Genomic DNA, 26,317 nt, shown 5'->3' with positions numbered 1-26,317 from the left:
CCTTCTCCTTTACCTCCACGTCTAAGCACAGAGACCCATGGCTTGGGTCAGGAATCCAGTAGTGACTTGTAATTTTCTCACCAGTACTGTAAGTTCTGCCTGAAGTGGAAACAGGCCAGGGTCGATGTTCACTTCTGGTGGCCAGGGACTTCTGTCCTTTTCCACTTTGTGACTTCCTGTCCTGTAATTTACAAAGCAGTGGGTGGGAGGTCAACAGAGTGGACCACTTGGTAGGAGGGCCTGCAGCCTGGAGCTGTGAGCCCAGACCAGCCCTGTTGTGCGCGTCAGGGAACCAGGTAGGCGTCAGGAGCAAAAGCTGTATGCAGTGATGTGAGGCATTTGCTCACTGTCCTCTGTGTGCCCATCCCCAAGGGGCCCTGAGGGGGCAGGACAGCCAAGACCGTCAGAAGTTCCTAGAAACGAGACACTGGGTTCCTCTCTTGAGAGAGAGAATTCACAATAGCTTCTGCTTACTAGTAAGTGAATGTATCGACTGAGCTCAGAGCCAGACTGCTTTCAAGGTTAGAATGCTTCAAAAAGCTGATAGAAATGCATGTTATGACAACACGATGCATGGATTTCAAAATTTTTTTGCATCAAATTAAATTTATATTTTAATTCTATTTTTCCACACATAGATAACAGGTTTATTTGCACTTGAAGTTATTGTGACCCATATTTGTACCTTAACGTTTTGAGTGGCAATACATTTTTGGTTTTCATGTGGAATCGTTCCCTGTTGGTTGAATCCATCCGCCCATGAACATTTCATGGAGTTTTAGGCAAGGGAAACAAGCCTGACACACTGGCTAGCCTGTTTTCAGCTGCATTAACTATGGAGAGAGTGCTCGTGGCTACAGCCGAGCCCTCTGAGAACAGCTGACGCTCCAGACCTGGCAGAATTTTGTTCTTTATTCTCCATCTTATCAATGATTTCCACTCAAAGAAGGGAGGGACCCTGCTGTATAAATGAGATGCATACACACACACGTGTACTTAGATGACATGTGAACGTTACATGTACACCCACAGAGTACACCCCCACCCCCATGCAGTCCAGTACTTAAATGTACCTGTGAATATTACACATACACTCAGAGTACACACACATGTACGTTCAGTACTTACATTTACATGTGAACATTACACGTACACCTGCAGAGTACACACACACACATGTTCAGTACTATGTACATGTGAATATTATATGTAGACCCAGAGAATACAGACACACACATACACATTCAGTACTTAGATGTACATGTGAACATTACATGTACACCACAGAGTACACACATACACACACGTTCAGTACTTCATGTACATGTGAACATTGCAGGTACACCCACAGAGTACACACGCACACCCATGCACGTTCAGTACTTAGCTGTACATGTGAACATTCATTCATTCATTACCCCTACAACGTGTGTGTACCTGTGTCTACATGTGTATGGACGTCACACTCATTCCAGCCCCTCCGCTGGGTTATGTCCATGAGGCCTGACCTGCAGCTTCCTTCCCCTGCTCCACGGGTGGATCCCAGCCTTTGACTGCAGCAGTGATGGGCCGGGCTGGGCTGGGCAGGGCTGTGCTGGACAGGGCGTGGGCACCAAACAAGTGTGATTTCAGTCTCAAGGACAACATCTAGCATGGTCTAGTTATCAGGGTGACTTTTGTGTCATGAAAGGACGTACATCAGAGTGTGAGATTTTGAATGTGGGTATGGTAATGGACGTGAGAAGGACTATACAATTTTCCCTTGCTGATCTAATGAAGGTTCTTTCTTTATTTTTATTTTTTCAGTTCCTTGAGAATATATATGCTGGGAAGAAGGGTAAATGTGCATGTAGGACTCCTACAAAACCCACGCAAGGCTAGAAGCATCTGGTGAGATGATTAGGCAAATTTATTGACTACTTACTGGACTATTTCTCTCTCTCTCTCATATTAAATATTGAAAAGAATTTATAATGAGCATCCCACTGTGGATATACAATGTTGACTTGGCAACATCTGTACATGTAGTAGCTACTACTTAAAATAATCCTCCATGGCCTCTGTCTCAGTCAACCAATATTTTATATTTTTAGCAAATATGAAATCAATATTCACTTGTAACCTTGCATTTTGTATCAACTATTTGTAAAAATAAATAAAACTTAAATGAAAGCATGATTAACTCTATTACATTTTCCCAAGCTATTATTTTCATTGATTTTGAATGAGTATACTGCCTTTCCTCTTTCTTTACAATATCATTTTCTTTCATTTTAAATTAAGTTTACTGAAATGTTTTCTCTTTTAGGGGGGGCATGTTAGTCTTTTTTTTTTTTTTTTTTTTTTTTTTGACAGGCAGAGTGGACAGTGAGAGAGAGAGACAGAGAGAAAGGTCTTCCTTTGCCGTTGGTTCACCCTCCAATGGCCGCCACCGCCGGCGCGCTGCGGCCGGCGCACCGCGCTGATCCGATGGCAGGAGCCAGGAGCCAGGTGCTTTTCCTGGTCTCCCATGGGGTGCAGGGCCCAAGCACCTGGGCCATCCTCCACTGCACTCCCTGGCCACAGCAGAGAGCTGGCCTGGAAGAGGGGCAACCGGGACAGAATCCGGCGCCCCGACCGGGACTAGAACCCGGTGTGCCAGCGCCGCTAGGCGGAGGATTAGCCTAGTGAGCCGCGGTGCCGGCCGGCATGTTGGTCTTTATAATAAATGTGTATCTATAGCATAGAGTTATCAGTCAGAAAGTTTAGTGAAATCTCAAGATCTCTCTCTCTCTCACACATACACACTAGTTACTGTTAAAAGATTTTTTAAATTAAAAATATTAATGATTGGGTCTGACATTGTGCCACAACAGGTTAAATTGCTGTCTGCAATGCCGGCATCCCATTTGGGCACTGGTTTGAGTCCTGGATACTCCACTTCCAATCCGCCTCCCTGCTGATGTGTCTGGGAAAGCGGGGCAGATGACCCAAGTTCCTGGGCCCTTGCTGTCCACATGGATTTCAAAAAGACTCAAAGTAATGGAGTCCATTCTTACATCTACCTTCAAATACCAAATCTCTGGCCCAGCGCTGTGGCTCAGCGGGTTAATGCCCTGGCCTAAAGTGCTGGCATCCCATATGGGCACCGGTTCTGGTCCCAGCTGCTCCTCTTCTGATCCAGCTCTCTGCTGTGGCCTGGGAAAGCAGTGGAGGATGGCCTGAGTCCTTGGGCCCCTGCACCCGCATGGGAGACCTGGAGGAAGCTCCTAGTCCTGGCTTCGGATCAGTGCAGCTCTGGCTGTTGCGGCCATCTGGGGAGTGAACCATTGGATGGAAGACCTGTCTCTCTCTGCCTCTCCTCTCTCTGTGTAACTCTTTCAAATAAAATAAATAAATTCTTAAAAAAATAATACCAAATCTCTAGGTGATGGTGTTCCTTTTGGGTTCCTCTTGATCCCATCTCAATCTTCCTGCACTGACTTGGCTGCGTGGTAACACATTTAGTGGGGAAACTGACCAGGAAAGAAGAGGACACTTTTAAAAAATGATAGCAGATACACAGCTTGGCAGGAAGGACCGCACAGGTGGACGCAACAGTGTTCTGTACAGCTGGTCAGCAGGCCACAGGCCACGGCTGCTGGGTGACATTTCCTTCCTACACTTCCCATCCCACGTGCTCTTTGCTCTCAGCCAGTCCCTTAACTGTCAAGAATTACTTACTCAATAGAGTGACTTAAATCTTTCATTGCGAAGCATCTGAGCCGTGGTGGTCCTGACCAGCCAGGACATTTTTTTGTCAGTGGATATAGCAACAGCAGGGGGACTCCAAGGGACCCCTCAGTTTCCGTGACTCTATTATAAACCATCTTCCATTGTTAGCCATGATTCATCACTGCCCACACCATATAGCTCTCTCATTTTCTGGTTCCTCAGGCGCTATGACAAGTGACCACGTGACAGTCTTGGCTTCCAATTAAGTGGACCAGTATTGTTTTGTACTGGTAGGAGACTTCTCCTAAGCTTTAAATCATCAGAGCCCAGTCATGGAGCAAAGAAGTAACTCTTTTGCAAGTAGCTCTTAAGGTCACGCCCCTTCCAGGGATACCTCTTGGTTCCTAGACCCGAGTGTTCTGGCTGTGGGGGAAACGATGTGCCCTGGTTGCTGGCTGAGAGTAAATAATGCATCTTGACAGGTCTCGTCCCCTGTGTCAGTCAGCTCTCCACGACCATGACTAAATCCCTGAGACAAACCACTTAGGAAGGAAGAAGTTTTATTTTGGTTCACAGTTTTGAAGATTCACAGCCCAAGACCTTACAATGACATTGCTTGGTTGTCTACTGAGGGTGGCAGACAGTGACACCAGTATAGAGGAAGGATTGCATGGCGAACCAGGAAGGAGAAAGAGCAAATGGGCCCATCTCAGGCCCTCTCACAAACACCGCCTTCCCAGATCACACCCTTGGTGACCCAAAGACCTTCCATGAAGCCCAAATCTTCAACTCCATACTTGGATCAAGTATCTAGCCTCCCCGTACCCTTAACTTAGAACTAGGGGGATCCGATCATGTTCAAACTACAGCATCTCCCAAATGGTGCTGTAGATGAATCTTTTCTGCTTCCTCTGTAAGGCTAGAGTACCCCATGGTGTCAGCTTGTTCTGTTACCACTTGGGCTGTAAAAGTAGCTTCTTGGTGAGAACCAATGTTGGGTGGAATACCCTGGTGGGTGGTGAATAAGCCTTCAGTAACTCTATGAATGTTGGTGTGGGAAGAGGTTTGTTAAGCAAGGTCAGCAAATCCAGAAGAAGTTGCTATTCTAGTAAAGATAAATTACTAGTTCGTGATGGTGGAAGAGATCCACGGCAGTCTATAAATAACTCCTTCAACAACCATAACCACTCCCGTCTAGCTTTGCTTGCCTACCGTGGGGGCTGGAAAGCTCAAGGCCACGCTGCTCAGACCGCCTTCATGTTTCAAGTCATTTAAGTGCTCCACATGTGTGGAGCCCAGGGGAGGACCAGAGGGGGAGCTGACCCTCTCTGCCTGCCAGTGTGGGAGGCGTCCTGTTCTCAGGCCAGCAGGGCCAGGACTCTGGCTTTGAGGTGATGGTGGCAGTGATGGCATGCAGAGAATCCCTTACTTTCCCAGGCCACATTGTTCCCAGCTGTTACACTCAGGTCTAACTAATACCAGGGACTTGAATTTGTTTTGTGCATTTTTTTAAAAGAATTACTTATTTATTTGAAAGGCAGAGTTAAGGGTGGGGTGGGGGGAAGGAAGAGAAAAAGAGAGAGAGAGAGAGATCTTCTATTTGCTGACTTACTCCCCCAAAAGGCTGCAAGGCCAGTACTGGACCAGGCTGAAGCCAGGAGCTTCATCCAGGTCTCCCGCATGGGTGCAGGGGCCCAAGGACTTGAGCCATCTTCTGCTGCTTTCCCAGTTGCATTAGCACAGAGCTGGATCAGTAGTGGAGCAACCGGGACTCGAACCAGTGCCCATATGGGATGCAGGCACTGCAGGCAGAGGCGCAACCTTCTACACCACAGCACTGGCTCCAACCAGCCCTGCCTTCTTAATCCTCCTATGTCTCTACCTGCTGAGCTGAACCATCAGCTGCTCACCATCAGCTGGTGCTATCTGCACTTCAGGCCATTTCTTCTTTCACACAAAGTGGTCAATAGGATGAAATCCTTAAACTTCTGTCTTCTGGAACATAAGCACACTTGTGCCTGGTACCATCATATATATCTTTAAAGATTTATTTATTTATTTATTTGAAAAGCAGAGTTACAGAGGGATGGAGGGAGGGTGGGAGGGAGGTAGAGAGAGAGGTAGAGAGGGAGAGAGGGAGAGAGGGAGAGAGAGAGAGAGAGAGAAAGCGAGAAAGAGAGAGACAGAGATCTTCCATCTGCTGGTTCATTCTCCAAATGGCCACAACTGTCAGGGCTGGGCCAGGCTGAAGCCGGGAGCCAGGAGCTTGCACATGGGCACATGGGCCCAAGGCTTACACCATCTTCTGCTGCTCTCCCAGGCACATTAGCAGGGAGCTGGATTGGAAGTGGAGCAGCCAGGATACAAACTGGCACTTGCATGGGATGCCGGCCCTGTAGGCCACGGCACTGGCCCTGGCATCATCATCTTGTGCTGATTGTTCAATCTCTTGGACTTGGAGAACATCCCATGAGGTCAGAGGTGTAGGCAGAGGAAGAAGGTAGTGTGGTAGGAATGGGAAAACCGTGCAATTTGAGTATCTGCTCAAGCCGAGTTCTAACAGACAACTGCCACTTGAACATAGGAAGATACATAATTCGGTAAGTAAAAGTGTTCTGTGGAACCAGTACTAACCAAGTTCTGCCACTTATTAGCTGTGATAATGGGTAAGTTACTTCTCCTGTGTCTGCTTCAGTTTTCTCATCTCGCATGGGGATGATTCAAATAACAATAGTACAACATCAGAAATGTTGTGAGGATTAAATGTTACAAGGAAAGCATTTAGCTCGGAGCCTGGCACACTGTGCACACATGCTAAATGTTAGCTGACTTTGTGGCTTGGTGGATCAGATAACTCCCAGATATGGGCACTTGGGCACTGGTCACATGGTTACCTAATGTCTCATGATCAAGCTGCTGTATTTACTGGTGCCCAGCAATAAGCCAAGATCTGTCCATGGCATTCACAGCTCAGCTGCGAAATCCTTGGGGCCACTGCTAGGATTCTCCTGTCTGGACATGCCACTCAGCAGCCCTGTCTGCCGCAGGTGCTCCAGGCACATTGGATCCACTGGATCAACAGGTGGAGCTTCCTGGACCATCCAGAAAGCCTTCTCTTGCTTCATGCTGCACACTGGCCTGGCAGCCTCTCGGGTTGCTAAAGAAATGAGCTGAAACAGCATGTCTAAATCTGGCCTCTTTATCACTTCTCAGTCTGTTGGCTAAGATCAACTGTAAATCTGTCCCCTGAAAGCCAACCAGAAGTGCAAGTGGCACACCATTGTACACTGTTTCCACCACCTACAGATAAGAGATGCAAATAACCTGACAGCCCAGAAAGCAATACAGTGTTTTTTAATGTTTTAATTTTTAGTAATATAAAGAGAACAGATTTCATGTAATTCATAGGTACAATTTTTTTTAAAAAGATTTATTTATTTGAAAGGCAGGATTACAGAGAGGCAAAGAGAGAGAGAGAGGTCCTCCATCTACTGGTTCACTTCCCCAATGGCAACAATGGCCATAGCTGGGCCAATCCAAAGCTGGGAGCCAGGAGCTTCCTCTGGGCCTCCAAGGTGGATGGAGGGGCCGAAAGACTTTGACCTTCTTCCTCTGCTTTCCCAGGTGCCTTAGCAGGGAGCTGGATCAGAAACAAAGCAACTGGAACTTGAACTGGCACCCACATGTGATGCTAGCACTGTAGGCAATGGCTTTACCAGCTAAACCACAGTGCCAGCCCCTATAGGTACAATTCTAGGAAGATAACCATAATTCCCTCCCTCCTCATCTCCCTCCCTCAGTCCCCCTCCTTTCCTTTTTTCTTTAATTTTTACAAATACATAATTTCCATCCAATTTATAATCACAGGCTTAATGCAGCTAACAACGATATTCAACAAGTAACAAAGACGGAAGATCACAGTTCCATAGGAGTATAAACAAGGGCTAAAAATAATCCAATCACAAAATGTCTGTTTCATTCCTATACTTTTTTTTGTATTCTACCACATAGAGAAAACATACAATATTTTTCTTTTTGGGACTGGTTTATTTCACTAAGCATAATGATTTCCAGTTACATCCATTTTGTGCAAAAGACAGAATTTCATTCTTCTTATGGCTGAGTTGTATTCCATTGTGTACATAGACCATAATTTCTTTATCTAGTCATCAGTTGACGGACATCTGGGTTGATTCCATATCTTAACTATTGTGAATTAAGCTGAAATAAACATGGAGGTACAAATAACATTTTTTAAATGATTCCACTCTGTAATTTTTAAAAAAAGATTTATTTATTTATTTGAGAGGCAAAGGTACAGACAGAGGAGGAGACAGAGAGAGGTCTTCCATATGTTGGTTCACTCCCCAAATGGCCACAAGGGCTGAAGCTGGCCCGATCCAAAGCCAGGAGCCAGGGGCTTCTTTTGCATCTCCCACCAGGGTGCAGGGTCCCAAGCACTTGGGCCATCTTTCACTGCATTCCCAGGCCACTAGCAGAGAGCTGGATTGAAAGAGGAGCAGCTGGGACACAAATCAGCATGGCAGGTGGAGGCTTAACTTACTATGCCACAGCGCCAGCCTCCAAATAACTCTTTTATATGCTGATTTTGTTTCCTTTGGATAAATTCTCAGGAGTAGAATGTAGAATGGGTAGGTTGAATGGTAGATCTATTTTCAGATTTCCGAAGAATCTCTATACTGTTGTTCACAATGTTTGTATTAGTTTACATTCCCACCAACAGTGTATTAGGGTACCTTTTTTCCCACATCCTTGCCAACATTTATTGTTTTTTGATTTTTGGATGGTAGCCATTCTAACTGGGGTGAGGTGAAACCTCATTGTGGTTTTGATTTACATTTCCCTGATGAACTACTAATCCTGAACGTTTTTTTCATGTGTCTGTTGGCCATTTGTATTTCATCCTTTGAAAAATGACTATCCATGTCCTTTGGCCATTTCTTATCTGGATTGTTTGTTTTGTTGTTGTTGTTTCTTGAGCTCTTTATAGATCCTGTATCTTAATCCTTTATCAGCTGCATGTTTGCAAATATTTTCTCCCATTCTGTTGGTTGCCTCTTCACTTTGTTGAGTGTTTCCATTACAGTGTAGAAGCTTCTCAGCTTGATGTAATCCCATTTATCTATTTTTGCTTTTATTGCCTGTGCTTCTGAGGTCTTTCCCAAAAAGTCTGTGCCTATGCCAGTCTCTTCCAGTTTCCCCAATGTTTTCCTCTAGTAATTTGATGGTGTCGATTTGGAGATTTAGATCTTTGATGCATTGTGAGTTGATTTTTGCATAAGGTAGGGGTCTTGTTTCACACTTCTGCCTGTGTAGATCCAAATTTCCCATCACTATTTGTTGAGGAGACAGTTCTTTCTCCAGGAATTGATTTCAGCTCATTTATCAAAGATTAGTTGGTTGTAGCTGTGTGGATTAGTTTCTGGGGTTTCTATTCTGTTCCATTTGTTTACATGCCTGTTTTAGTGCCAGTGCTGGGCTGTTTTGATTACAACTGCCTATAGTGTGTTTTGAAGTCTGGTAGTGTGATGCCTCTGGCTTTGCTTTTGTTGTTTAAGATTGCTTTAGCTATTTGGGGTCTCTTGTGTTTCCATATGAAATTTAGCATTGTACTTTCTAGATCTGAGAAGAATGTCCTTGGTAGTTTGATCAAGATCCCATTGGTTCTGTAAATTTCTTTGTGTAGTATGGACATTTTGATTCTATCAGTTCTTCCAATCCATGAACAGGGAAGATTTTTCCATTTTTTTGTGTCTTCTTTATTCTTTATTTAATGTTTTACAATTTTCATTGTAGAGATCGTTCACATCATTGGTTTAATTTATTCCAGGGTAGCTACTTGGAATACTTTTCTTACAAGTTCTTTCTCAGCCATGGCATTGTTTGTGTATACAAAGCCTATTCATTTTTGTGTGTTGATTTTACATCCTTCAACTTTATCAAACTTTCTTAAGAGTTCCAATAGTCTCTTAATGGAACTGTTGGTTCCCTACATATAGGGGCATGTCTTCTACAAACAGGGATAATTTTACTTTCTGCTTTACAATTTGTATCCCTTGGTTTCTTTTTCTTAACTTGTGGCTCTGGCTAAAACTCACAGAACTATACTGAATAACAGTGGTGAAGGTGGGCATCCTTTTCTGGTTCCAGATCTTTATGGAAATTCTTTCAGTTTTTCCGAATTCAATATGATACTTGCTGTGGGTTTTTCATGTATTCTTTTAATTATGTTGAGGAATGTTCCTTCTATACCCAGTTTGCTTAAGGGTTTTATCATGCAGAATGTTATATTTTATCAAAGGCTTTCTCTGCATATATTGAGATAATCATATGGTTTTTATTCTTCTGTTAGTGATGTACCATTTTGATTGATTTGTGTATGTTGAACCATCCCTGAATCCCAGGGATAAATCCCATTTGGCATGGGTGGATGATCTTTCTGATGTGTAGCTGGATTTGATTAACCAGTATTTTGTTGAGGATTTTTGCTTCTGTGTTCAACAGGGATATTGATCTATAGTTCCCTTTCTTGTATGTTTTTCTGGTTTTGGAATTAAGGTAATGTTGGTCTCATAGAAAGATTTTGGGAGGATTCTCTGTCTTTAAATTGCTTTGAATAGTTTAAAATGAATTGGAATTAATTCTTCTTTAAAGGTTTGGTAGTATTCTGCAGTCCTGGATTTTTCTTTGTTGGGATGGTCTTCATCACTGATTCAATTTCTGTTTTGTTTATTGGTCCATTTAGGTTTTATATGTCATCATGACAAATTCTGATAGATTGTATGTCTCCAGAAACCTATCCATTGCTTCCAGATTTTCCAATTTGTTGGCATGTAACTGTTTGTAATAATTCCTGATGATTTTTTTTTTATTTCTGTGATATCTGTTGTAACATCTCCTTTTCCATCTCTGATTTCATCAATTTGGGTCTTCACTCCCCCCCACCCTTTTTTTTGGTTAGTTGGTCCAATGGTATCAATTTTGTTTATTTTTTTTCAAAACAACAGTTGTTCATTTTATTGATATTTTGCATCACTTTTGGTTGCAATTGTATTTATTTCTTTTGTTTATTTCTTCTTTATTCTCCTGATGTTAATTATTTCTTTTTTTGAAGGATTTATTTTATTTATTTTAAAGGCAGAGTTACAGAGAGAGAGGGAGAGGTACAGAGAGAGATAGAGAGATCTGCCATCAACTAGTTTTCCCCCATATGTCAGCAACAGCCGGGGATGGGCCATGCCAAAGCCAGGAGACAGGAACCTCATCTGGGTCTCCCACAAGGGTGCAGGGGCCCAAGGACTTGGGCCATCTTTTGCTTCTTTCCCTGGTGCATTAGCAGGGCACTGGCTTGGAACTGGAGCAGCCAAAACTTGAACTAGTGCCTGTATAGAATGTCAGTGCTGCAGGCAGTAGCTTAATCTGTTACACCATAATGCCAGCCCCAATTATTTCTTTCCTCCTGCTAATTTTGGGTTTAGTTTGTTCTTGTTTTTTCTAGGTCCTTTAAGTGCACTATTAGATCATTTATTTGACGTCTTTCCAATTTCTTGTTTATAGCACTAATTGATATAAACTTTCCTCTTAACACTGCTTTTGCTGTATCCTATAAGATTTGATATGTCATGGTGTCCTCTTCATTCATTTCTATAATTTTTTAATTTCCCTTTTGATTTCTTATATGACCCACTGTTCATTCAAGAACTGTTGTTCAGGCTCCATTTGTTTGCATATTTTCTAAATTTCTTAAATTTAGAAATTTCTTAATTTTTTAATTTCCAGCTTCATTCTATTGTGGTCAGAAAAGATACATAGTATGATTTCAGTTTTTTTGAATTTGTTGAGACTTGCTTTATGACCTAGCATGTGGTTCATCCTAGAGAAATTTCCATGCACTGATGAAAAGAATATGTATTCTGCCACTGTGGAATGAAATGCTCTGTGAATGTCATTTAGGTCCATTTGGTCCATAGTATAGATAAGCTCTGCTGTTTTCTTTTCTTTTTTTAAAAATATTTTTATTTATTTGAAAGTCAGAGTTTTACACACACACACACACAGAGAGAGAGAGAGAGAGAGAGAGAGAGAGAGAGAGAGGTCTTCCATATGCTGGTTCACTTCCCAATTGGCTGCAATGGCCGGAGCTGTGCTGATCTGAAGCCAGGATCCAGGAGCTTCCTCTGGGTCTCCCATACGGGTGCAGGGGCCCAAGAACTTGGGCCAAGCTGTTTTCTTTCTTTCTTTCTTTCTTTCTTTCTTTCTTTCTTTCTTTCTTTCTTTCTTTCTAGCTGATCTATCCATTGATGAAAGTGAGGTGTTAAATCTCCCATTATTATTGTATTGGAGTCTATGTCTCCCTTTAGATCTATTAACATTTGTTTTAAAGAGCCAGGCACTGTGGCATTGGGTGCATATACATTTATTGTCATATCTTCCTGTTGAATTGGTCTCTTAATCATTACATAATGCCCTTCTTTGTCTCTTTTAACAGTTTTTCTGTTGAAATCTATTTTTTTCCAGATATTAGGATGACTGCCCCTGCTCATTTTTGCTTTCTTAACAGAAAGAAAAATGCAAGAAAGCTTGCAATGTATTTTTACATCATTTTACTTTCAGTCTGCATGGGTCTTTGTAGGTGAGATATCTTTATTGTAGATAGCAAATAGATGGGTCTCATTTTTTAATCCATTCAGCTAGTCTGTATCTTTTAATTGAAAAATTTAGGCCATTTACATTCAAGATTATTATTGATAAGTAATGATGTGGTCCTGCTATTTTCCCATATTCATATTGTTTGTTTTGGATTTCCCTTGTACTTTTACTGAGAGATTTTCTGCCTTCACATTCTTTCATGACGATAACTATCTTCCTCTGTTTTTGTGTGTAGCATGTCTTTTGTAAGACTGGATGAGAGGTGACAAATTCTTTCAATTTCTGCTCGTTTTGGAAGGTTTTTATTTCCCCCTTCATTTATAGATAAGAGCTTTTCTGGGTATAGTATTCTGGGTAGACAGTTTTTTTTTTCTTTTAAGACTTAGACTATGTCTCTCCATTGTCATAGTCTGTAGGGTTTCTGATGAGAAATCAGCTGTCAGTTGCTGGAAATCTTTTGGAAGTAATGTAGAATTCCTCTAATGCACATTTTAGAATCCGTTCTTGGCTGGCGCCGTGGCTCACTAGGCTAATCCTCCGCCTTGCGGCGCCAGCATACCGGGTTCTAGTCCCGGTCGGGGCGTCGGATTCTGTCCCGGTTGCCCCTCTTCCAGGCCAGCTCTCTGCTGTGGCCAGGGAGTGCAGTGGAGGATGGCCCAAGTGCTTGGGCCCTGCACCCCATGGGAGACCAGGAGAAGTACCTGGCTCCTGCCATCGGATCAGCGCGGTGCTGTGCCAGCCGCAGTGCGCTGGCCGCGGCGGCCATTGGAGGGTGGACCAACGGCAAAGGAAGACCTTTCTCTCTGTCTCTCTTTCTCACTGTCCACTCTGCCTGTCAAAAAAAAAAAAAAAAAAAAAAAAAAAAAAAAAAAAAGAACCCGTTCTTTATGTTTTGCTGTTGGAAGTTTGATTATAATGTGTCATGGTGAAGATCTTTTCTGGCCATGTCTACTGGGAGTTCTATGTGCTTCCTGTTCTTGGATGTCTCTTTCTCCAAATTAGGGAAGTTTTCTGCTTTCACTGAATAGGTTATCTAATCCATTCTCTCTTTCTATATCTTTAGGAATTCCTAAGACCCATATGTTTGGTCATATGGTAGTATCCCATAAATCTCCAACACTATTTTTGTTTTTTCTAGGTTTTTCTTTTTTTTGTTTGTTTATTTCCAAAGGTTTGTTTTTCTTTTTTCTTGTCTGAGATATTTCCAAAGGTTTGTCTTCTTTCTTCTGCCTCACCAATTCTGTTGTTATGGCTTTTCATTGTATTTTTTACTTGACTTATTGAATTCTTCATTTATAATATTTCACTTCGGTTTCTCTTCAATATCTATTCTTTTTTTTTTTTCTTTTTTTGACAGGCAAAGTTAGTGAGAGAGAGAGAGAGAGACAGAGAGAAAGGTCTTCCTTCTATTGGTTCATCCCCCAAATGACCACCAGGGCCGGCGCACTGAGCTGATCCGAAGCCAGGAGCCGGGTACTTCCTCCCAGTCTCCCATGCGGGTGCAGGGCCCAAGCACTTGGGCCATCCTCCAGTGCCTTCCCGGGCCACAGCAGAGAGCTGGCCTGGAAGAGGAGCAACCGGGACAGAATCTGGTGCCCCAACTGGGACTAGAACCCGGTGTGCCGGCGCTGCAGGCAGAGGATTAGCCAAGTGAGCTGTGCCGCTGGCCCATGTATAGATTTCTTTAACTCAAGTATTTGCTTCTCTGTAATCAACTGGAAACACTTGTTGAGTGTTGAGCACTCCTCTGAGGGCTTTTATCTTTGAAATATACCTCTTGGCTTAGTGAAATGTCACTCATTCTGTGGGTATCCTGAAATGTATGCTGGGTGGGTCCTGGGAGCTCAACCAGTGCTTGAGGGTGGATCAGGAAGCTAGGATGACACCCACGTTGGGTGTGGTTGATCTCTGTTGTCAGCAGGGGGGAGGGTATGATCATGTCACCTTGTGTGATCACAGCATCAGCCCCTCTCTGCCAGGGTAAACCAACCACCCAGGGTGAGTCCACAGTGCCCAGGCACCTGTGCAGGCACATGAACTGCACAACACAAAGAATCTGTGTGCTCTTCAGTGTGAGCGTGGAACCCCAAGCTTCTGCAGCCGTACGCAGTGATTGCCCAAAGACCCAGCCACGTCCTGTTGCATACCCTATCACACAGGTACAGAATTCCCACAGTCACAGGGAGCAGGGGATCTACTCTTTTTTTTTTTTTAATTGTTTGAAAGAGAATTACAGAGAGAGGAAGAGACAAAGAAAAGGGTCATCTATCCTTTGGTTCACTCCCAAACCGCTGCAATGGCTGGAGCTGAGCTCTGTCCGAAGCCAGGAGTTTTTTCCAGGTCTCCCAGGCAGTTGCAGGAGCCCAAGGACTTAGGCTATCTTCTATTGCTTTCCAGGTCATAGCAGGGAGCTGGATCAGAAGTGGAGCAGCTGAGACTCAAACTGGTGCCCGTATGGGATGCTGGTGCTCCAGGCTGGGGCTTTAACTCACTGTGCCACAGTGCCAGCCCCAGGGGATTCACTCTTAGTCCTACAAGCCTCTCTTACAAGCAGCCTGTACTCATCATGTTAAGATGGCTCCTCCCTGCTGGTTGCCAGGTGCCTTGCTGTAGGAAGATGGCATCCCTCCAGCCACCGGCTGCAGGAGTGCTGGCTGTGTCCTGCCTGCTGCTGCCTGACTGTACTGACACCATCGCTCCGTGGCGCCTCTCTTCTTTTTGTAGAATTTCCACTGCAGACTGCTCCCCAGCTGTCTCATGGGAATACGGTTCCTCCCTGTTTCTTCTGTGGTTTTCCTGTGGACAGATTCAGCATGTCTTTTCCCTATTCAGCTGTCTTGCATCTCTAAAACAATACATCTCCCATGAGCATACATATAAAATTTCTCAGTCCAGCATTGTGGTGTAGCAGGTAGAGCCAATGCCTGTGATGTTGGCATCCCGTATGGGGCTGGCATTGTCAAATACTAGGAAGTGATCAGTGTTGAGTTTTTATTATCTTTGCTTTAAATATCATTTAGGCATAAATGATAGTCCTCAAACATAAACGATCTCCATTATCTTTATTTAAATATTATTTAATCATATACAAGTATAATTTAAGTTTTAATAATCATTGTATCTTCCAGCCAGTTCACTAAATTCCTGAAATTTGTCCGTTGTGAGTTGGTACAACCTGTCTTGAGCAGGTTATTGGAACAGGATTCCAGGCCATGAGGGATGTGGGGAGTGAAGAATGAAGAGCTGGTTTTCCCACCACCCCAGGAGTACAACAGAGGCTCAGGAGAGATGGGAGATGCCTCATCCCCCAGAGATGGAGGGAGCCATTCTCTGGTGAGCAAGCTGTGTGAGTTCACGTCTGCCAAGCAGCAGCTGGTGAGAAGGGGTTAGACGGTCACGAGTTCCCTGGGGAGGGGATTAGAAAAGAGAGGGAGAAGCTGTAGAGTTACCGTGAACCATGTCTGGTCTCCGTGAAGGAGGCAAGGATGCAAGGATGCAGGGAGATGTGGCCCAATCTCGGGCTGCAGCTCAGCTCGGCTAGAAGCTCCATCAGCCAGCAGGGAGTCCTGACCTGGGAGCTGCCTGGAGGAAGAGTCTCGCCTCATGCCCGCATGGGTCTGCTCTGAATCTTCCGCTGTGCTCTGTCACTGGCTGGGAGGAGGCCACGAGAAGCAGAGCTGCAGTGTGAGGTGCGGGATCCAGCTGTGGCCATCAGACAGAACAGCCCAGCTGGGAGGTGAGTTCTCCTAGGGTTGGGAATTCCTGATACTTGAAGCCATGTGCATCCTGCCACAGGTTCCCATTTCAGCACGTAAGGACTCACTTCTGCAATACACTACCAGCGGCCAGAAGAAACCAGGAGGAGGTTGGGAAGCTAAAAAGGATAGCCAACAAAGGGAACTAGGACTGACTTGGAACAGGATTCCAAATTTTTAATATTCTGAGTCTCTCTAATGTCAAATGGTGTCAAAATTAGGAGCTGAATCGGAGGAGTGCGTATTTGTCAGTAGCAGCTAAGCCACTGCTCCTCTCCCAGTCCCAGTTTCCTGCTAACCCACACTCTGGGAGGCAGCAGGTGATGGCTCAAGTCCTTGGGTTCCTGCCACCCATGTGGCAAACTTGGATTGAGTTCTAGCTCCTGGCTTTGGCCTTGCCCAGCCCTGGCTGCTGCAGTCATCTGGGGAAGTGAACCAGTGGATGGGAGATCCCTTGCTGTCTCTCTGCCTTTCAAATAAACATTTGAAGCAATGGTATCGTGCTTCATCAGAAGCCCAAGGTAGAGAAAGGGTGATCATGGAGAGATTTTGGGGTTTTGCTTTTGAATAATTGTCAGGCTACAGAGAAGCTGCCAAGTTTTTCATAGAATTACACTGCATAAACATTACTCACTTGGACTAAAAGGGACAAAGTCAAAGGAGGCCTCTGGATCTCCCAAATTCTACTGGCAAAGAGCAAGGTGCAAAAAGTCTCAACGACAAACATGTGCTTCCGTCACAGAAAAGATGAGTCTAAGGAATCGTTGAGGTGGTAGCTGCAAGGCGTCCTCATCAAGGAGCTCCTGCGTTTCCTGGGCTGGGTCTCAGGGTGTCTGCAGAGCAGAGACTCTTGTGTGCCTCCAGCCCCCCAGCTTTTGGAACAGGAGTGTCCGTTGTGCCCGTAGTATGCCTCTCCTACCATTGTATCTTGGGTGTGGGGAAGATAACACGACATTTTTAGTTCACAGGTTTTCAGACTGAAAGGAAATGACCAGAATGACTTTCCTTTGCGAGTGATGCCCAGGTTGCCCGTGCCTTTAGGAATGACAGCTGAGTGCTCTATGCTATCTGCACCTGAGCCTGAGTTAGATTCTGACGTTCTGGATTCCAAGATGGTGCTGTGATGGAATGAGACTTTCGGGGAATTTTGTAAAGAGGGAGGGTGTATTTTGTGCAACACAGGAATATAATTTGTGGCTTGAAGACAGATTGAGCTGGTCTCTTTTTTTTTTTTTTTTGACAGGCAGAGTGGACAGTGAGAGAGAGAGACAGAGAGCAAGGTCTTCCTTTGCCATTGGTTCACCCTCCAATGGCCGCCGCGGCCAGTGTGCTGCAGCCAGCGCACTGCGCTGATCCGATGGCAGGAGCCAGGTACTTATCCTGGTCTCCCATGGGGTGCAGGGCCCAAGCACTTGGGCCATCCTCCACTGCACTCCCTGGCCACAGCAGAGAGCTGGCCTGGAAGAGGGGCAACCGGGACAGAATCCGGCACCCCAACCGGGACTAGAACCCGGTGTGCCAGCGCCACAAGGCGGAGGATTAGCCTAGTGAGCCGCGGCGCCGGCCCGAGCTGGTCTTAAAATATATTTACAAGTTATTTGATGGTTTTTCCTTCAAAAGTTGGAGCTCATTTCTCTTCTTGAGCATGGGCTGTGGTGAGTTGCTTGCTTCTAATGAATAGAATATGGCAGAAGTGGTGATATGTGGTTTCCACGACTAGGTTTTAAAGGCATTGTGCTCTGCATGGGAGACCTGGAAGAAGCTCCTGGATTCGGATTGGCCCAGCTCTGGCCATTGTGGCCATTTGGGGAGTGAACCAGCAGGTGGAAGACCTCTCTGTCTGTCTGCCTCTGTAACTCTGCCTCTCAAATAAATAAATCTATCTTTAAAAAAAGTCCTTGTGCTTTCTATGCTTTCTCCTGGCTTGCATGTTCTAGTGCAGGGTTTCTCAGCTTTGGCACTACAGTTATCTTGGACAGGATTATCCTGATTTTTCTTTGTTGTGAGGAATTGTCCTGGCCATTGCAGGATTTTTAGCAGCGTCCCTGGCCTCTACTTATTAAAAATTGCTGGAATTTCAGTTGCTGTGTGTATTAGTTTTTCATTACTTTGAAAGGACGGAGAGGAGCTTCTTGGGAAGAAGACCTATTTTGGAGGTTCGCAGTCTAAGATTGGGTGGTCCTGTTAGTTTGGCATCTGGGGGAAGCTGGCAATGGTGGACTATGGGGCACAGGAACAATTGCATGGGGGGCTGGGAAGAAGACAGGGAGAGAACTAGCTTACATAACGAATCCCTTCATGAAAACCACCTTCCAAGGACATATTACAGTGACCTAAAGACCGGCTAGGGCCCACCTCCTAGATGCTACAATTAGGTGAAGTCTATACCTAATCCATCAACCATCAACATGAGTTAAGCTCGGAGAATAACAGGTGTGGGCCTGCTGGAAGCTAAGGTGAGGGCCAGCTGGGTTGGGGAGGAAAATTCTGACCCACCTTCTCTCCCGGAACAGTGTGCACTGGTGGGAATGGAGCATCTGTCTCTACTATTGCTTATTTGGGCGGTCTGTCCTTGTGTGTCCAGTCAGCCTGGCATGGCTGGGTCAAGGCCACAGAGGGAGGTGGGCAGTACCCGCTGGCCCTGGGCCTTGATGTGGGCCCTTGCCCTGGCTGCTCCCAGACACCACCCTTATGTGTTTCCTGCTCCTCCCTTCTTCTTCCCGTCCTTCCCTCCTTGCCTGTCTTCCTCTTTCAGTCCACAAGATCGGAGTCAACCCTGCTCTGTAGCCTGCTTGCTCCCCGAGTGAGGCACTAAGACAGGCGCATCAGTGGTCCACACTGACGGTGTGTTGGAAGATCAGAACCCCAGGTCCCACCCTGGACCTATCCATTGATTCATTCACTTCCCCTTTATTCCAACTCCTAGGCCCAGCCTGTTGTCTGCCAAAGGCACTCCCTTTAATGTGTCGAAGAATTGTCCTTGGATTTCTGTGTATATTTGAAATCTTAGAAGTGTTGCGTTGAGTGTATACAGAGTTTCAATTTATATAAATGTCATTGTACTATACACTTTTCAGCCACCATTATGTGTTTAATTTGATCATGCTACTCTGTGCAGCTCTAGCTCATTGCTGGGATGAGTGTGGTGTTCCTGGCCATCCCCCACCGTTTACTTAGCTATTTCTCCACCGTGGGCAGTCAGGTGGCCTTGAACTTGCCTTTGGTCCAAATAACCCTTTCAGGGTTTGTGCAGAGCAGTGGGGTTGCTGGGTCATGCAGTTTATGAATTCTTAATTTCACCAGATTCCGCTGGACTGTTCTTGTTTGCTCTCCCAATCACAACTGCACATCTTTCTGATACTTGCCCCAGAAGGGATGTGAAATGGAAGAGTATCGTTGTGCGGAGATGTGTTTATCTGATTACCAGTGAGTTTCAACATTTCTGTATGCATTTTCTTCAGCCAAAGGTTGCTACGAAGGCCTGCTGTGTTCCTGGCCCTGTTCCAGGCACGGAGGAAAGAGCCTTCCTTAAACACTGATTTGGGATCTCATATTTTTTGTGTTACTTTGTAAGACATCCAGATACAAATCCCAGGTCATTTTAGACAACATGGATGTTCCCCCACTGCCCTGGGACTGGTCCTACCCTGGTTATCTCTGTGCCTGGTCCCCCTTCACAGGATGCCTTTCTATCAAAATAATCCGATTTTGGTGAAGTCGAAGCAGCTTTTTGCTTCTAGTGTTAGGCAGTGTCACAGCGGTCATTTCTGGAGGTTTGTTCTATGGGCACTGCAGTTTTTGTGCCACTCACATTTAGGACTTTACTCTGTCTGCAGGCCACCCTTTTATGTGGTGCCAAGCAGTCTCATAGCCTTATCTATTTTTTCTACACGATGAACTAGTTTTTCCAACACAGATTTTTTTCCTTTCCTAAAGGTTTCGTCATTTAGCAAAACAGATGTCAGCCTGGAGTCTATTCTGGAACCAGGATGAGTCAGAGGTTTGCAAACAGTTGCAGTTAGAAAATGTCTCGTGCAACCGGACACGGGGCAGTTCTAATGTCACCACTCTGCCTGGTGACAGGGTTTACTTGCGGTTAATGTTATGTGGCGTTCCAGGAGCGGCGGCTGATGGCGATGGACAGGTGCTGGTGCTGAGAAGGACCTTTCCCTAGCAGGCCAAGGGCTGGTGCAGAGGTGAATTACCAATCACGAACACATCTGAAATTCACCGTTAATACTGGAATACCCCCACAAGGGTTCTCCTGTGTCACACCTCCACGTTTGCACACTCATGGCGAAAACATACGCTATAAAACTTGGACAAGCTTTGACCGTCCTGAAGATTCAGTGTGGCTAGGATTTCAGGGCATGAGGCATGGGGTCAGAATGTGGAGTTCAAAGCCCAGCTCGGTCACTCATTAGCTGCATGACCTTGAGCAGATTGTTCCTCTCAGAACATCATAGACGATAATCCCACAAAGCACTCAGCCTGGGGCCAGTGTGCCTTAGTATTCAATAAACAAAAACAATAAAAAGGACGCCCACGACATGACAGCTGGACACTCTAGGGAATACAGAGAATGAACGAGCTCTGACTCTCAAGGGATTTACCATCTGAAGCGAGGTTGAAAATAATTACACCATTGGAGAAAACCTCCTATTTTGCTCTAAGAAAAGTTACACTGTGTATCCAGGGTTCAGACAAAAGGCTGACATACCAATTAAAGACCTGAGGGCTGGGGCTGGCCTAGGAGACTACAAGACAGGGGAAAGTGTCACAGAATGAAGTGCCTGTAGGAAACATTTGGACCAATGCTCAAAGTTCTGGCAGGAAAAATCGCAGTTTAGCTGGAGTACAGATAACTGGCGTATTAATCTGCTTTTAGTTACTGTAACAAAATACTCAAGGCCTCTCAACTTCATTAAGAGATTTATTTTGGCTCCTGGTTCAGGCGTTGCAAGATCAAGGGGCCACACCTGGTGATGGCTTTCTTGTTGACAGAGTTCCCAGCCTTCTGAAATCAAGCTCCCGGCCCACAGACACTGCAGTCACCACCGACCCCTTAGATGCTAAACCCCCATACCCTCCTGCTCTGTGGAATCTTAAGTAGAAGAATCCGGGATTTGTGATCGGCATCTCCAGTGGGGGCAGTCTTGTGGAACTAGGCCCTAAACTGTAGCATCTGATGCTAATCCCAGGTGGACACTGCCAGCACGGACTGTAGGATGACAGGATGACGTCTATGGAGAATTGGTGTGGAAACATTGTAGAGCCCCCAACAATCTGGGCAGGCTCACCCCACATGCAGCAGTCCAATCATGGACATTGGGGTGATGGAAGAAAGATGAGATTTATTGCAAAGCTCAGAGCAAGGAGCCAGGCAACTATCACTTACTGGATTAGGGATGAAGATGCTTACAGATCGGAGTTGGATTTGAGAGGTGCATGTTTAGCTTGGTTGGGTCTCTGGTTGGTCTGCAATGCTGGTGGCCTTCCTTTGATTGGTCCACAATATCATATTCTTTTAGCAATTTTGGTGATAGCAAAGTGGATTTTGGTCAGTCAGATGGAAGATACTTCCTGCTCAGGGCCCGGGACTCCAGGAAACAGTCAAGATAGGATCACACATTGAGCTGTTCTCTCTAGGGGACAATGACCTCATGAGTCTGCTGCACCACTCCCTCGATTCAGTGAGTTACTTTGAGCATGAGGTTGGTTTGCAATCAGAGAAGCAAGGCAAGGAAATGCTAAGCTAAAGGAGGGAGCCTGGGGGACAGGGGGACTAGGACCCCCTGGAGTCCAGCAGCCACGTCAAAGGCCCTGCAGAGGGACCCAGGTTCTAGAGCCAGATTTTGGTGACCAGAAGTGAAGTATTGAGAATAGTGGAGGGTAAACAAGGTGTCTCTGCTGTCCCCTTCCCAGCCAGTCCTGGAGCTCACAGCCCTATTCAGACCTCACCTACCTGTGTCCAGATGGCTGGAGTTGCTACCTGGCTCACCTGGACACCTCCACCTGCAACCACTGCTAATGTAACCCTCCAGATGTGCAGGCAACATGGCGGCTCTCTGCCTGTGGGGTGCAGGCCCAGTGGCCTCTCTGCACCTTTCTCTCACCAGTTGCTCTACGTTGAGTATGGGTTTCCCATCTGCTGTCATATGGCTTGCCTGTCCCCCAGGGCCGTGTGTTGGGAGAGTCCCCACTGTGAGGTGTGAAGAGGGTGGAAATGGACCCTAGCTGAAAGCTGAAAGGGGCTGGCTCCATAGTACAGAGGATAAAAGCCATGGCTTGTGGTGCCAGCAGGTGCCGGTTTGAGTCCCAGCTGCTCCACTTCCTATCCAGCTCTCTGCTATGGCCTGGGAAAGCAGTAGAAGATGGCCCAAGTGCTTGGGCCCCTGCACCCACGTGGGAGACCAGAAGAAGCTCCCGGCTCTTGGACTCAGATAGGCGCAGCTCAACAGTTTGGGGTACACAGTCGGGGCTTGGGCAGCCCTGTTATTCTGGCATCTGGTGAAGGTGAGCAATGGTGGTTTGTGGGGCAGAACCATCACCTGGTGAGGCAGGGAGCAGATGCAGCCCCTCCATTGTGCAGCTCCAGAATCATGAGCTCAGACAAATTTCCCTTTACAAACTAAACCTGTACCTTATAAAACTACCCAGGCTCTGCTAGCTCATTATGACAACAAAAAAGGGACCAGTGAAGTGACTTTTGGTAATATATTTTTTAGATTTATTTATTTATTTGAGAGTCAGAGTTACACAGAGGAGAAGCAGAGAGAGAGAGAGAGAGAGGTCTTCCATTCCATGGTTCACTCCCCAATTGGCCACAATGGCTGCAGCTGCACCGATCAGGAGCCAGGACCTTCTTCCAGGTCTCCCACATGGGTACAGGAGCCCAAGGACTTGGGCTATCTTCCACTGCTTTCCCAGGCCATAGCAGAGAGCTGGATCAGAAGTGGAGCAGCCGGGACTCAAACTGTTGCCCATATGGAATGCCAGCGCTTCAGGCCAAGGCATTAACCCGCTGTGTCACTGCGCCGGCCCCTGGTAATATTTTAATAAATGAGAAAGCACTTGGTGAAAACACCCCACCTTTATGAAGAGCCTTCTAAGTATCAGAAATGAATAGCAGGGCTTACATTCTAGAATTTTACAGATTCTCTGGGATTTCACCTATTAGCATATAGACAGAAAAAGACCAGGCCAGTCAAGCAGTGATAAGCATGAAGATGCAAATAACGTGCTCAAGGATTTCTGTTCTACCTGTAAATTTACTCCACCAATCTTAGAATTAGTACAATTCTGGGGCCGGCGCTGTGGCACAGCGGGTTAATGCCCTGGCCTGAAGCGCTGGCATCCCATATGGGTGCTGATTTGAGACCTGGCCCGGCTGCTACACTTCCTGTCCAGCTCTCTGCTATGGCCTGAGAAAGCAGTAGAGAATGGCCCAACTCCTTGGGCCCATGCACCCACGTGGGAGACTGGGAAGAAGCTCCTGGCTCCTGGCTTCGGATCGGCTCAGCTGTGGCCACTGCAGCCATCTGGGGAGTGAACCATCGGATGGAAGACCTCTCTCTCTCTCTCTCTCTCTCTCTCTCTGCCTCTCCTCTCTCTGTGTAACTGACTTTCAAATAAATAAATAAATCTTTAAAAAAAATTAGTACAATTCAAGGACACCTTAAGTATTAGAGGTCTTTAAAAATACTGCTGTTGAATTCTTAATTAAGGACACAAATCTGTGTGTCAGGTAATATTTATGTTGAGCTAAAACAACACATAGAGAGGGGCAGGCATTAGTCTAGTGGTTATCACACTGGTTAGCATGTTTTACGCCCCACACTGGAGTGCCTGGGTTTGAGTCCTGGCTCTGCCTCTGATTCCAGCTTCCTACTAATGCACACCTTGGGAGGCAGCAGGTGACGGTTCAAATAATTGCCCATCACCCACGTGGGAGACCTGGATTGAGTTCCCGGCTCCCAGCTCTGGTCCCTGGGTAATGTTGTAGGCATTTGGGGGAATGAACCAGTGGGTGGGAACCTTTTCCATCGATCCGGTGCTCCTTCTCACAAATGGACATAAAATCTGGGTCAGCGAGACAGCAAGCTGCAGCATGAGAACTCAAAGGCAGTTCCAAAAGTCTGTGGGAAAATGGAAATAAAAGACAGCTTTATTTAGCTGCAAGTGTTTCTGAAATCCATGCAAGACCTTTCTACTTGAGGCTTTTAAAATGATTTAGCTTATTTTAAAAAACATGTGATCAACGTGTAATACTTGCGTACCTTTATGCAATAACTCAACACAGGTGTAGCATAAAGGGATCAAGTCAGATGGCATTCCCACCTCCACGTCCGCCGTCCGCCAGCTGCTCTCCTCCTGTTGGTTATGCGCATCCTCACGGTCTAGTCACTTTTCATTCTTCCACTCAGTCTGTACTTTGGGGTGATTTTTTTTTTTTTTTTTTTTTTTTTTTTTTTTTTTTGGTACCAGGAGTGGGGCATGAACAAGCTATGTTCACTCAAGGAATAAAGGACCGCAGTGCTGAGCTGAAGTCATGTACATTCCCAGGGGGTGGGAGGGAGAGAAACGAAGCAGAACAAACCCACGGATTGCATGGTGCACCTCAAGTCATGCCCTAGGTGCCAAGGAAAAAGCTGGAGCAGGTGTAGGGTCCAGAGAGTAGAGCAGACGCCTTCCGTGCGGAGACCGGAGACCGGAGGAGGAGGGTCTGCAGACAGCATGGCGTCGGGCAAGGAGCCTGGCCTCCAGAGGCGCTGGCAGGCACTGAGCAGAGGCCTGTGTGGGTCTCTGACCCCCTCCCAGGGGTCCAGGAGGATGACTTGCCCCACCAGCGGGGGCCTTAAAGCGACCACCCCCCCGGGGGCGCGGCTTTGCCAGGTGAGGCTCCGGCGGCGGGATGTGGGAGGTCAGGCGCAATGGCAGGCAGGGCTGCAGAGCAGAACCCGGGGATCTGCGGTTCCAGGTCGGGGCGATGCCTTCTGGACGCCAGGAGTGAGTTCGGATGGAAATGTGGACACTTCTCAGCTCGCAGCGCGGCAGGCGCAGGCTGCCCCTTTAGTTGCCTGGCGCTTCGGCTCGTCGCCACGAAACGCGGCAGGGTCTTTCTTCGCCAGACCCTCTACCAACCGCGAGGCCGCACGGTCTCGGTGCCCCCTCTCTGCCTGACTCCTCAGGGAGCGTTGCTGTGTGTCTCGTGACCATGAAGAATGAGCTACAAGGACAAGCAAGCAGTGAGCCCAGCAAGGCATGTTTACTGAAGAAAGCAAAGGAAGGTCTCCGGCTCCAGGCCCCGCCCGGCGAGAAGGGGCAACCTGCCCCAAACTACCGCCCAGAAGGCCTCCGTACCCTCAGTCCCCTCTCAGGCCGGCCTGGTTCCTGTTTAACGAGGTTCTGAAGGAGGAAGTTCACATGATTAGTTGAGCTATATGCTAATGCGGTATTCTAGGTGACCCAATCAGGGAGTCATCGAAGCCTGAATGTGATTGGTTCGGCCAGGAACCAATCAGCAGTGGCCTAACATGGCGCTCATGCACCATAGGGAAGGGAGGCGCATGCGCAGAACCAATCAGCAATGGCCTAAGATGGACTCCTTATTAGTGAAGTTAGAGGCGTGCGCTGGGCAGGCCGGTGGCGGGCAGGACGTCGGGTAGATGCAGCATCGGAGGATGATGCTGCGTGCGTCTCCCTCCTCGTCCTCCTTCGGGGCTCCTGGAGGGCTACCGCCCACGTGTTTCTCCGTTTCCTCCCTGTGGTCCCCAGGAGTGTCTTTATCAACACGTTGTGGCTGTGCGAGGAACAACGTGAATGCGCACGAACCCTCACAAAGGGTGGCTCTTTTCATTCATCTCGTTGGTTCGCGCTTGAACCTGGTCTACAGCCAGCTCAGCCCCGTGGGCACAGCCATGGCAGCTCCCGCAGGCCACACAGAGGCCGAGGCGGAAGCCAGGCCTGAATGAGGCTGAGAGGACTGGCTTTTGCAGCCCGAACGGCCCACGGCCCGTCCGGTCCGGTCCAGTCGGGCAGCGGGGCGAGGCGGAGGCCGGGGAGGCCCAGCGCAGGTAGCGGGGTCCCCCGGGGGTTCCCGGCCTCCCACGCACGGGGGAGGCGGCGCCCACCTGCGGGGGCCGGCCCGTGGCAGGGCCCGGCTGCGCGTGGTCGTCGTGCACACGCGGGGCGGCGCG

The 26,317-nt window shown here is 46.7% G+C and overlaps 1 protein-coding gene across 4 annotated transcripts in view; it reads left to right on the top strand.

The window, feature by feature from the left end:
- The window catches only part of FAM47E (family with sequence similarity 47 member E), a 30,446-nt gene extending 27,062 nt beyond the window's left edge, over nt 1-3,384 (top strand). For 3 of the 4 annotated variants that reach the window (XM_008267719.4, XM_051819672.2, XM_051819671.2), the window contains one exon: nt 1,807-2,198. In XM_008267719.4, coding sequence (XP_008265941.4) covers nt 1,807-1,881 — 75 coding nt within the window. In that variant the 3' untranslated portion in view covers nt 1,882-2,198. Of the gene's footprint in view, nt 1-1,806; nt 2,199-3,163 lie in introns of those variants that run through there. The other variant, XM_051819670.2, reaches the window with a different exon arrangement.
- Nucleotides 3,385-26,317: the final 22,933 nt, after the last annotated feature.

The sequence above is a fragment of the Oryctolagus cuniculus genome, chromosome 8 (genome assembly GCF_964237555.1).
Source record: "Oryctolagus cuniculus chromosome 8, mOryCun1.1, whole genome shotgun sequence".
NCBI classification, from domain to species: domain Eukaryota; kingdom Metazoa; phylum Chordata; class Mammalia; order Lagomorpha; family Leporidae; genus Oryctolagus; species Oryctolagus cuniculus.
The sequence above is the reverse complement of the archived record's forward strand: the minus strand, read 5'-3'. Positions and strand labels throughout refer to the sequence as shown.